Source organism: Triticum dicoccoides, chromosome 4B, assembly GCF_002162155.2.
Source record: "Triticum dicoccoides isolate Atlit2015 ecotype Zavitan chromosome 4B, WEW_v2.0, whole genome shotgun sequence".
NCBI classification, from domain to species: domain Eukaryota; kingdom Viridiplantae; phylum Streptophyta; class Magnoliopsida; order Poales; family Poaceae; genus Triticum; species Triticum dicoccoides.
The window spans coordinates 581,963,909-581,975,102 of record NC_041387.1 but is presented as its reverse complement, the minus strand read 5'-3'; the positions used below and the strand labels follow the sequence as shown (position 1 = coordinate 581,975,102).

The 11,194-nt window shown below is 46.3% G+C and overlaps 1 protein-coding gene, 1 long non-coding RNA gene and 1 other non-coding gene across 3 annotated transcripts; 2 read left to right on the top strand and 1 right to left on the bottom strand.

The window, feature by feature from the left end:
* The first annotated feature begins 1,459 nt into the window (after positions 1-1,459).
* LOC119293927 lies at positions 1,460-2,094 on the top strand. The gene has a single exon (XM_037572247.1). It carries the CDS (start codon positions 1,563-1,565, stop codon positions 1,926-1,928), a length of 366 nt encoding a protein of 121 aa, XP_037428144.1. The 5' UTR covers positions 1,460-1,562; the 3' UTR covers positions 1,929-2,094.
* Positions 2,095-3,154: 1,060 nt separating this feature from the next.
* LOC119296622 lies at positions 3,155-3,351 on the top strand. Its single transcript, XR_005145345.1, has one exon. It is a non-coding gene; the product is annotated as a U2 spliceosomal RNA (small nuclear RNA).
* Positions 3,352-4,456: 1,105 nt separating this feature from the next.
* Positions 4,457-7,464, bottom strand: LOC119293926. Its single transcript, XR_005143256.1, has 4 exons — positions 5,866-7,464; positions 5,275-5,365; positions 4,955-5,189; positions 4,457-4,851 (listed from the first exon to the last, which is right to left on the bottom strand). It is a non-coding gene; the product is annotated as an uncharacterized LOC119293926 (long non-coding RNA).
* Between the last annotated feature and the right edge of the window lie 3,730 nt (positions 7,465-11,194).

Genomic DNA, 11,194 nt, shown 5'->3' with positions numbered 1-11,194 from the left:
AAATGATATAAAGTTGCTAGTAAATGAATATAAAACATTCAAGATTGATAATATAACAACATGGAACAATTAAAAATTATAAATGCGTTGGAGACGTATCATCGCTGCACTCTGGTCCTCCCTCTCCCCCACGTTGCAATGTCACTCGAGGCCATCCACCATCTCTCTTGTTTTCCCTCTCCTCAAGTTTGCTTTGGGGCGTTGTTGGAGCTCGCGACACAGGGAGGTTGCAGGGGTTTGAGAGCCTCGTCAAGGCGGTGACCGATGTTGTTGGGGTGCTCACAGGAGAGTCAGGTAAGAAGGGGAATGGTCGGAGGTCGTTGTGCCCATCGAATTTGGCCGGACAACTGACGGGCAGAAGTGACGAAAACTATGGCGAGTTGTTGTCTTGGAGTGGTTTTCGCCCAATTAATCATGCGCGGAGGATGGGGACAATGCGCGGGGTCATGTGGACATGAACCGCGAGGTGTGTAGCGACGTTGGCCAAGAAGTCGCTCGGTGATGGCCATAGTGGGGCTCTTTTTGTGTGTGGGAGAAATAAAATATAGTGAAAAAGAGAGAGAAGGTGGCAGCCAGCTCGGTGGAGGCCATGGCGGGGCTCTTAAGAAAGATGTAAGCGAGCTCGGCGTCAAGGCAGCAAGATGGCGAGGAATTTGAGCGCGGACAGAGGCGGACGAACTTGGGGCAGCTGAGGGAGTCCGGGCTTACGGGTATCGTTTACAGAGAGTACTGGGACTTGGCACACACCCTAGACATGGTCGTGGTTGTCAAGGAGAACTCGGACCACGCCGTCGAATGAGGGTGGTCCGCGGCAGAAGCTCGGGGGCGCGCTCGGGGCGACGACGGCTGTGATGGGTGGAGGAGGACAACTTTTTCTGATACCCTATTTTACATCATTTGCTGCGACAGAAAATTTCTGATGCCCTAAAACCGCCTCTCTGTCCTGCCCTAAAACTTTTTAAAATGTTCGATTTTGCCTCTACCGCGTCTCTCCTGCCCTAAAGCCGCGTTATCCGCGCCGGGTGCTCCGGCGCGCGCGATGGCGACGCAACGCGCAACTGGGCACGTCCCAATCGTCCCAACCCAGAGCCACGCGCTCGGCATCGTCGTGCACTCGTGCCCGTGTCCATGTCCGTCCCAGTGCAAACACCGCGTGTCTCTACAGCCTACACGTCTCGACAACTGCTTGACGAGTTATTATGGTGAGCTCTCCAGCCGGCGGAGCCAAGTCAGAGACGAAATCAATGGAAAGTTGGAAAAAAGAAGAAGGATACAAAAACATGGACGAGTGGCGGACAGGGGAGCGGGTCCGGGACGCGGCCCCCGTCTGTCGCTTTCCGTCACCCCCTGTCCTCCGCTGCCTGGCCCGGTCCAACGGCTACCCCGAGACAGCCAGCTCCAACCTCCAACGGCTCGACCCGCCCACGATCCCGTCTCCTAGTATAAACCACCTCGCCGCGCCCTCCCCACGGAACCCACTCCCACACCCAAGACCAACGCGTCCAAAGCAGCAGAGGAGTCCAAGAACCAGAGCACCGAGGGAAGGAAGCGCTATCTCCTCCATGGCCGGCTGCTGCGTCTTCCTCCGGCGGCCGTCGACCTCCTCCGCCCACCGCCTCGGCTACCACTCCCTGGACGGCGACCACGAGGCCGGCCCGCCCCCGGCGGCGACGGTGACGGTGGTGGTCGGCAAGGAGCGGCGGGTGTTCGCCGTGGACCAGCTGGTGCTCGACACCTACCCGTTCCGGGTGCTCCTGGAGACGGCGGCGCGGAAGGAGGAGCGCAGGAGCAAGGCCCTCTTCGTGGACGTCGACGCCATCCTCTTCGAGCACATCCTCTGGCTCGCCGGCTGCCACGACCGCTCCGCCGTCTCCCTCCTCCAGCCCGACCTCAAGGACATCATCGACTTCTACTCCCAGGACGCCTGAAGACGATCATCTCATCACATTCTTCTTCAGTCGGCCCATTCTTTTATTTTTCTTCTTCTTCTTTTCCTGACGCTAATGTTCATAATGTTCAGATCATCTGTTATAAGTTACGACAGTGAAATGGGAAATACTATAAATTATAGAAATATATATATATATCTATTCATCGCTAGTGAATCTCGATGCACCGCAGCTGTCCTTCTAGTTGCTGGCGCGCACGTCCGTCTGAACATTCATTCACTCTTGAGCTTGTGATCTCCTGTTATTTTTCATATCATCTCCAACACGTCTGCATGTACGTGTGCGCGTGCTTAGTTTAGTAGGCGAGGAGAACAGCATGTCACAACGCGCTTACTTGTACTGGTCACTTTTCACTCGGTCCGGCAAGAACATGTCAATTGCTAGCTTGCTCAGAAGCCGCGCCACCATGATATATGTCACTCTCTGGAGTCTGAAAAAAATGATGGCAATAACACGTCGAACAGCTTGACCATTTCGTTGCCATGATCTTGGCGATGGAACCATCGTCGCGCTGCCAACCACGGGACAGCGACATGCCGAGTTTTATAAACCCAGCACCATTGGTGGGTGCCTAACGAGACAAAACAAAATGCAGCGCTACTTCCAGGCAAGAACATCCGTTGGTGTGTGTGTGTGCACCATACTCCAGCTATTATATTTTATTTTTGCGGTGAGGATTCCAGCTCCAGCTATATAGATGACGCAATAATGCATATCGTTTCATACACAATTCCAAGGGTTTGTAACGTAACAGAGGATGATTTAAAGTTGATAAAAGTTTGCACTGTTCGACCTAGATGTTCAGCCGAGCTGCAGGGAAATAGTATATTTTTCAAGTTGTCTGGATAATTTTTCTCAAAAACAGGAAGACGTGTGCAGTTTTCCTTTTCTTTTTGAGAACAAAAAAAGTAAGCGTGAAAACACAAGAGAATTTGTAGTAGTTGCACTGTCTTTTTTTCCTTTTTGAGAACTAGTAGTTGCACTTACATGCAAAAAATAGTACTAGTTCCACTGTGAGGCCGTATTATGGGAATCAAAAGCCCATCTATGCTGGGCCTTAACTCAACTTCGGCCCAAGCTCAAAACAACGAACGGAACACAGAGCTGCTCTGCTGCGCAGCGCTCTAGTTTAATCCCACCTCGCGGAGCCAGAGCGGAAGGAGGCGACGTGCTATATAACCAGACCCAGGCCAGCCGGAAGGAGCATACCTTTCTCGGTCTTTTGGCTAAGATCAAGTGTAGTATTTGTTTTTATCAGTTTAATATCTGATATGTGAGCCATGTGCCCACAATAATATTAAATTTATTTTTTATGGGGGAGGGTCCATCATAGTAGCTTGCTACTGGGGCCTTAGTGTGTCGCCCAGCCGTTGCACTGCAGGCTGGGCCTGGCGCGCCCCAACCAAAGCAAGGAAAAAACTTTTCTGTAGGCTTGAAGAATTCTGATTTCTCTTCAGAACTGAATTGCGTTTCTGAAGTTTACTACTGCTCTTCCGGCGAAATCGAATTACTGCTTATCAGGCCGAAAATTTCATCATCAGACCTGATTTTCGTTTATGATTCGACTGGTCTTTGATGGATGCTTCTCCTGTACTAGTATTCTCTAACTCAAATGTTTGGGACTAACCTGCCTGGTTGGATATGATTGGCCTCCAGTCACACATTTCGAAATCCAGTTGGTATACGAGACAACTTTGGTCGACAATAATATACTCCCTCCGGTTTTTTAAACTTTGACAAAAATATCAATAACAAATCAATACCATTATATTCATTATTAAATATACTTGCACATGCAACGCACGTTAAATGTTGAGCACCAATATATGAATTGATTAATACACAATGTTGTTATGTCACAAGTTGTTTTTCCAAAAATGAGACATCATTGTGATCATATGATATATTGTTTAATATATTCTGTGTTCTAGTAGGCTGTAAAAGAATCAGAAATCTAGTTATGATTGAAAAGCAACCTTGCAATGTGTTCAGTACGTCGAGATGCAATCCTACAATTGCTCTAAATATCATTAAGCAATGGATAACTGGAACCTTAGAAAAAAGATAAAGATATACTCCCTTCGTTCTTAAATATAAGTCTTTTTAGAGATTTCAAATGGACCACCACATACAGATGTATATAGCCATATTTTAGAGTGTAGATTCACGCATTTTGCTCTGTATCTAGTCACTTGTTGAAATCTCTACAAAGACCTATATTTAGGAACGGAGGGAGTAGTTAAATCAACATATACTCCCTCCGTCCCAAAATAAGTGACTCAACTTTGTACTAAGTTTGTACTAAACTTAGTACAAAGTTGAGTCATTATTTTGCGACAGAGGGAGTACTATATAATATGAGGTTGCTAACCAAATGCTTTTACAAACCTGCAAATGGCCTTGATAAGGTATTCTTAAATTTCTGGTAGTCAATTATGTGTTACAGATAAACATACCTCACACCTGACCGACTACTAAAATACAAAACAAATATCTCACATAAAAATATTAATGACATAAAACCAATATTCTGAAGTAAAATCATAACACCAGGCCTCTTTTGGCAATCGAAGGAGCTAACTCTATTCTGAAGGAGTAGCATTACAATTTACGACATAGCCTCCGATCACTAACCTGCAGGGGCAGGTTTGTACACAGGTGTGCATAGAAAATTAACCTCTCTGAGAAGAAAAGACAGAGTAAAAGAACAAAAAGCTTGGCTCAACTCAATTTCTGACAGGAAGCCGATAATCTCCAACCTATTATGTTTTCTTGAGTTCCACTCCTTCCAGCAACAAGCTACCTTTGAACTGAATTGCACAAGCAACTAACCTTCTAACCTTCTTGGAAACCTGGATCACCTCTGAACCTTGGGTGCACATTAGGCCTTATCTCCATGGACCTGTTCAAAATCACATGAACACAGTTAGAGCATCTACTTTAGTTCAGCTAAATATGGTACAACCAAATATATACCCTGTATAGAATTCTGAAGTTCTAACTACCTTGTCATTTTTTTATTATAATGTACCGAGCTTGATCTGGTTGGAGGGCTTCTAGATCATGTTTAGAAATGTCATCGTGCTAACATTTTTATGCAGGAACCAGGGAACTTAGTGTAGTTACAAAGACACCATGTCTGACCAAGCACCAATGGCAGCTCTAAACGCAGTCACCATTTTTAAACAGGAACTTAGTCCATCTACAATCCAAAAACATGCACTTAAGTTCCCTTCCATCCTGCAATCCAAAAACATGCACTTAAATTCCCTTCCATATGAACATGTACTTAAGCAGGCTAGTCTAAAAACATGCCCTTAAGCACCTCTAGTCCGTCTCTGCTCCAGCTCCTTCCTCAATCCTCCACCTGCTCCAGCTCCTTCCTCAATCCGCCTCAAATCCCTTGTACCGCATATCTTGAAAGAAAGCATCATCAATAAACTTTAGTATCTTAGATGAAGAATTATGGAGGTATACTCTACCGCAAAGTACCGACCTGAAGTTAAGAAGTGGCTTTAGAGACATAGATATAAAGCTGGTAGGCTCAACAGTTGGTAAGAAACTCTCATATAATTAGAGAAAAGTATGCAAACTTTTTAAGTAAGCAAGTGCTATCAGCTAGCACCATGGCCGTCTATGTTTGTGTTCATCAAACATGCTACCATATTATATAGTACAAAATAAATAGATTTTGATGAATACAGAGTAATAATGAGTGAGCAGAAGTATTAAGCTTAATCAATTAAAATCATAAATCTCTCCATCCGTGCCTAGACCTGTCAATGTAAATGTATCATATTCTGTCTACACATTTTGCATACAAATCTCTGAGTCATCTTGACCTACACTGCTACTTTATTAAAATCCTATCCACCAAAATTTCTCACGACAATATCTAGCACTTAGTTAGTCTTACTTGGCTATGTCTGCCGGCCTGGCCGGGGTCTCGCCTGATGTCGGCATGTCGCATGGCCCTCCTCAGGAGAAGCACGCGTCTGCGCTGTTCAGGCTGTCCATGGTGCAAGACCAGAAATAAGGAGGTGCGAGACCAGAAATTCATCCGGCAACAACTACCATTCTTCACAGTTGGAATAAGTTTAACAACCGCCACATCGAACCTGTGCTAAAATACATGATTCGCCTTCAATTGCCTGGCTAACTATGGACACGTGAAATGAATAAGAGAAGATTGATAATTGCATAACCATGAAATTACAATAAGACTAATTCAGGAGAGGGAAGCTACTGAACCCCGTTACAAAGGAACAAATTGAGCTTGTGATTTGATTCTTGGCATGGAATGGGATGCCAAATTAAAAATTATATTTATACAACCAAAATTGGATAAATTAATGAAATATCAAATTAACTTTCAGTGCAATCATATGTTGGAAATCGTCATATAAAAGTATGACCACTCTTGGGAACATATATATAGAGAGACAAATCAAACAACACGACAGGTGCTAGACTGGGTGTCATGACTAATTTACAATTACTGGTAGAGGCTTGAGTTGTGTAAAAGTTTCTGGCATAACATTGATTATGAGGAACATATCACAAATTCCTTGCTAAATGGGAAAAAAAACTGTTTCATCAGTGATGTATGCCACTGACTTACTATTACCAGTTAACTAATGTCATCATGCAGACATAGAAATACGAATTAAAAAATAATTCTTGTCTAATCGATTCCTCCTTATGCTTATGCTCCTCCTACAGGTGCTCAGATCCAACAACTTGTCCTCTTCCTACAGGGAATCAGTGCAGATACACGTATATGTGTGAGAGAGAAAGTAGACCCAAAAGGAAGAACATGAGGGGTGCTGTCACCGGCAGCGAGGGGCGGCGTGCTCCAGTGTGGACCGTGCGTGTGCCAGGAGGCGCTGCAAGGCAAGGCGTTGTGGGTGGGCGAGAGGGCGGCACTAAGGAGGAGGAGGACGACGGGGTGGGTGATGTTGGCCTGTTGGGGCAGGCGACGTGCCGATGTCACATGGGTAGGAGGCGGGGAGCGACATCGTCGCGTGGGTAGGAGGGGCAGGAGACGTCGCCTTGGCTGGCTGCGGGGAGCGGCGATGCTTTCGAGTAGGTGGTATTGTGAGGACGGCCGCGGCCGACGGGAAGCGCCCCCGTCCAACCCCACGTGCCAGGAGGCCACCGGACCCCGCTCGCCGGCGAGCACCTCCTCAGCCGCCGCCAGGACTCTCCTTTTTTTTAGATGATCAAGACTCTCCTTCTCTTCCCCTCTCCTCTCCCGAAGATGCGCCGCCGCCTGGGTCGGCTTGACCCGCATCCATCGGTTGGCATCCCAGGTGACCCGTCGCCCGACAAACCTGCCACCGCTCACCGTGGTGCGGCGGCGAGGATGGGCGGGGAGGCGGCGGCGGAGGAGGAGGATGGGGATGTGGAGCGGCGGTGGAGGTGGACGGCGACGGAGGCCCTGGCCGTGATCTGTTCAATGAGCAATGAGGGCAGGGGTAGCTGCCGCCCCCGATGCATCCAGCTAGGCATGGGAAAATTGATTTCTTCAGTCACATGAACAAAAGCCTTTCATGCCATGGACCCCAGTGTCTATCATCTTTGCTCTCACATTTTCTTATCACTCTTTACTTTTTCTACCCAAGAGGCTGCCTCTTGCAGAAGATCCCCTAACAAGTTTGAAGCATCAACCGAACCTAGTTGGACCACCCAAACCAATGGGGCAGTACCCCTAGGGCTACCCGCTGGACATGCCCTTAGTGCGGGGTGTTTGATGTACGCACGCACATACATCCGTCCACACACACCGTGTGTGACCTGAACAGGAGACAACTCACACGGGCTGTGCGTAGGCGAACATTAGAATTGCTCACACGTGTGAGCGCAACTACTTCGTGCCACACGCTCAAAAAGTACTATAACCCCACCTCGCGCGTGTGGCACGAAGCAAATATGCCCACACGTTCTGACGCAACTATATTAGGTACCCATGGGATGAGATTTATTTGCCATCCGCGATGGCAGATGTAATTATTCGGGATAGCAAAATGTAGTTGTAAAAGCATGAAAACTCTCTGTTTTGATTAACTATAGTTGTTATGTCTAATTTATGGTAGTTGTCCCATGTAATCAAACCATGGTTGCCGTATGTGATTAACTACTTGTCACATATGGTCAAACAATAGTTGTCATGTGTGTTTACCTAGTTGTCACGTGTGGTCCAACCATAGTTGTCATGTATGGTTAATCACAATTGTCATGTGTGTTTATCTTTTTTTTGCGGGTGAAGTCATGTGTGTTTATCTGATTGACACGGACGCACAACTGCAATTGCCGTATAGCAACAAATCATAGTTGCCATGTGTGTTTACCTAGTTGCCGCGTACGTGCAACTGTAGTTGTCATCCAACCACACACGAGTGTCGTGTGTGCGAAAAGCAGTTCGCCCATACGCAGATGGACTAGGTGGTGGCTGTGTGGGCAGAAACTACTTCGCCCACACAGTGCAGCTGGCAAACCGCGTGTTGCGGGGTGTGTGGGTGAACTCTTCAATGCCCACACACACGATGATGCCCACGTGGCACTCCCATTCTAACAGATTTGTTCAGGATTCGTGCAAAACAGAATCAACGCGCATCAAGACGTGTGAACGATGTGCAAATATGCCACACATGTGGGTGTTTGGGTTTTTTTCGAACGGTGGGCAGGATTAGTGGATAGATGTGTGGCTTGTTGAGTTAACCACGGGAGGATTAGGGGCCGTTAGATATTATAGATGTATGAATATAATTGCTTGGATCTGCTCCCTCTTTTTTATAGGGGTAGTAGATAGATATAAATTTGTTATATGGTAAATACTTATATTTTTTCTATATACTTGATCAAACTTTATGAAATTTGACTTTAGTCAAACTTAATATGCACAGTAAATAGAAACAGAGGGAGTACCTGAAAATTATTAAGACAACCTGTACTGTATATGCATTAGCAGAAAAGGTACACACAGGAAAGCTAACAACGCGTTTGGTAGCATGCACATTACCTATCCAAACCCGTGTGGTGCAGTTTTGGTATCTTTGATATCATGCACGAACCTTAGGCAACTCCAACTGTTGACTCAAATAGATACAAAATGTGTCCGTTTTTATCCGTTTGTATGGCAGGGTGAACACCAAATGTCTGTCCGTGTTCGTCGGCCTGCCAGTTCATTTTTTCTTCTTGATTTAAAAAAAAATATTTAAGCCGCCAAAAAGTACGTTCCATTTATTAAACTAAAAACCCCTAAAAAAATTATTAAACTAAAAAACATGACTATAAATTAAATAAACTCTAGACCTAACTTGGGTAGCTGCCGGAGCACACGCACATTGGCGCTGGAGCCTACTATTTGTCCTCGACGTCAACAAGGTCAATGAAGGTTGGAAGTGACCATGGCGACGTTGGTGTTAGTGGTGGCGGTGGCCCTACCACCGGCGCGGGCAGGGGTGGCGCCCCCTATTACTTGTTCTCGGGCTCCTCCAGCTCTTGCATCACCGGGAACGTGGAAGTCCACATCCATGTGTTCCCCAGTAGTGCCCACGGCTTCACCTCCTGGTACCTCAAGCACGTCTCGACAGGGACGTACCTACGGTCCCGCCACGATGACGGAGCCCCGGCAACAGCAAGGTGAATGGGGCCACGCATTGTCGCCCTGTGGAGGAGACGGCTTCATGATCATGCTTCCCGGGGAGCCACTTCCACAACATTGCGCCGGTGGTGGGCGGTGGCCTAGGGTTTCTGTTGACGGCGGGGGAGCAAAGTGGGGGAAAAGGAGTGGGCGGGGATGGGCGCCCCCGCACGCATGGCATTTAAAAGGGTCGGGTGGTTGTCGTCTCTTATCCATGGGATCGCAAACCCAACCCATAATTGGGCTGGAAATTGGTCCGCACAGACACGAAATAGACAGAAACAGAAAAGTTGTGCGCGTTGGGCTATGGTTTGTCTCCATGCGGGCATAAACGGATGCGAGCAGATGAAATGCATCCCCACATTGGAGATGCCCTTAAAGCACTGTTGGGCTTCACTCCGGAGGAGCGACCGAATAGGTCATTTTTTAAGGGCGAAGACCAAGTGATGCAAACGAGTTGACGTGATTGGGTCTGTTGGTGCAGCTATGTGCGAGATGGTGCATAGTGTTGTGATGTAATCATGTCATCTTTCACCTAACCCTTTTTTGAACGGTTAAAACAACAGGAGAGGCTCCTACTGTTGTTTTATAAATAAATGAATAATTGCAAAGTATTTACATGCCCATTGGCCAGAGTCCAAGTTCTAGATCGTATCAGAGGTTACATGATGGTGTGACTAACAAAACTATACAGTGAGGATTGCTAGGAAACCCTCAAGGAAAGTTCATATGTCTCACGACAATCTGAATTTCAAGATCTCCATATCCAGTTGTAACATTCTGAGCCAGTCCAAGTGGGATGCTTGTGCACCATCAAACAATACCTTATTCCTTCGCTTCCAAATATTCCATGTTGAGAGAATTTTTATTTCTTGAAATAGTGGTCTTTGCCCTCTTGGCAAAGGTGCAACCAAAGAAAAGATGGCCATTGGTTTCCAGAGCTCTAGTTGTGCAAGTTAGGCAGGAGTGATCTTCACCTATGTCAAAATGTCTCCTCGGGAGCATATCTCTTGTGTTCACCATGTCCATCAACATTAGCCACGCAAAGACTTTGTGTCGCATGATGCCTTTAGATTTCCAAATCTTTGTAATATCATTGGGAGCGCTTATATTCCTGAAGAGGAACATGTAGAATTTCCTTGGTTTATAATTTGTTTCTCCCCAGCAAAGAATCCATTCATCCATTTTCATAGGTTCTAGTGTCAAGCCATTGATGGTATTAGTTAAGTCTACAATTCTTCTCTAGCCTCTAGTGACAATGGAAGTTAAAGTGTGCAGTAGGATCAGAGTTTGCATCAAATTGAGCAATAGATATGTCTTGATTTTTTGCACATGAAAAAATGGTCATGTGAGTCCATAAGAACATGCTCATTATGCCACTGATCTTTCCAAAGAAGAATTGTGCACCCTGCTGTTGGGATGCATGTGGTGATACCTTGATATATGCTCATCAAGGAGAAGACATCTCTCCTCCAGAACGAACCACAACTATGGACAGCTTGTGGAGGTGTAGTGTCATAGTACTGATTCCATATGATCATAACCCAAGGTAAGTCAACCTTATGCATGAATTTGTAGAGGAATTTGAAAAGCAGGGCTT

Coding starts and splice junctions, on each gene's coding strand:
- LOC119293927 (XM_037572247.1), top strand. CDS start 1,563: ATGGCCGGCTGCTGCGTCTTCCTCCGGCGGCCGTCGACCTCCTCCGCC.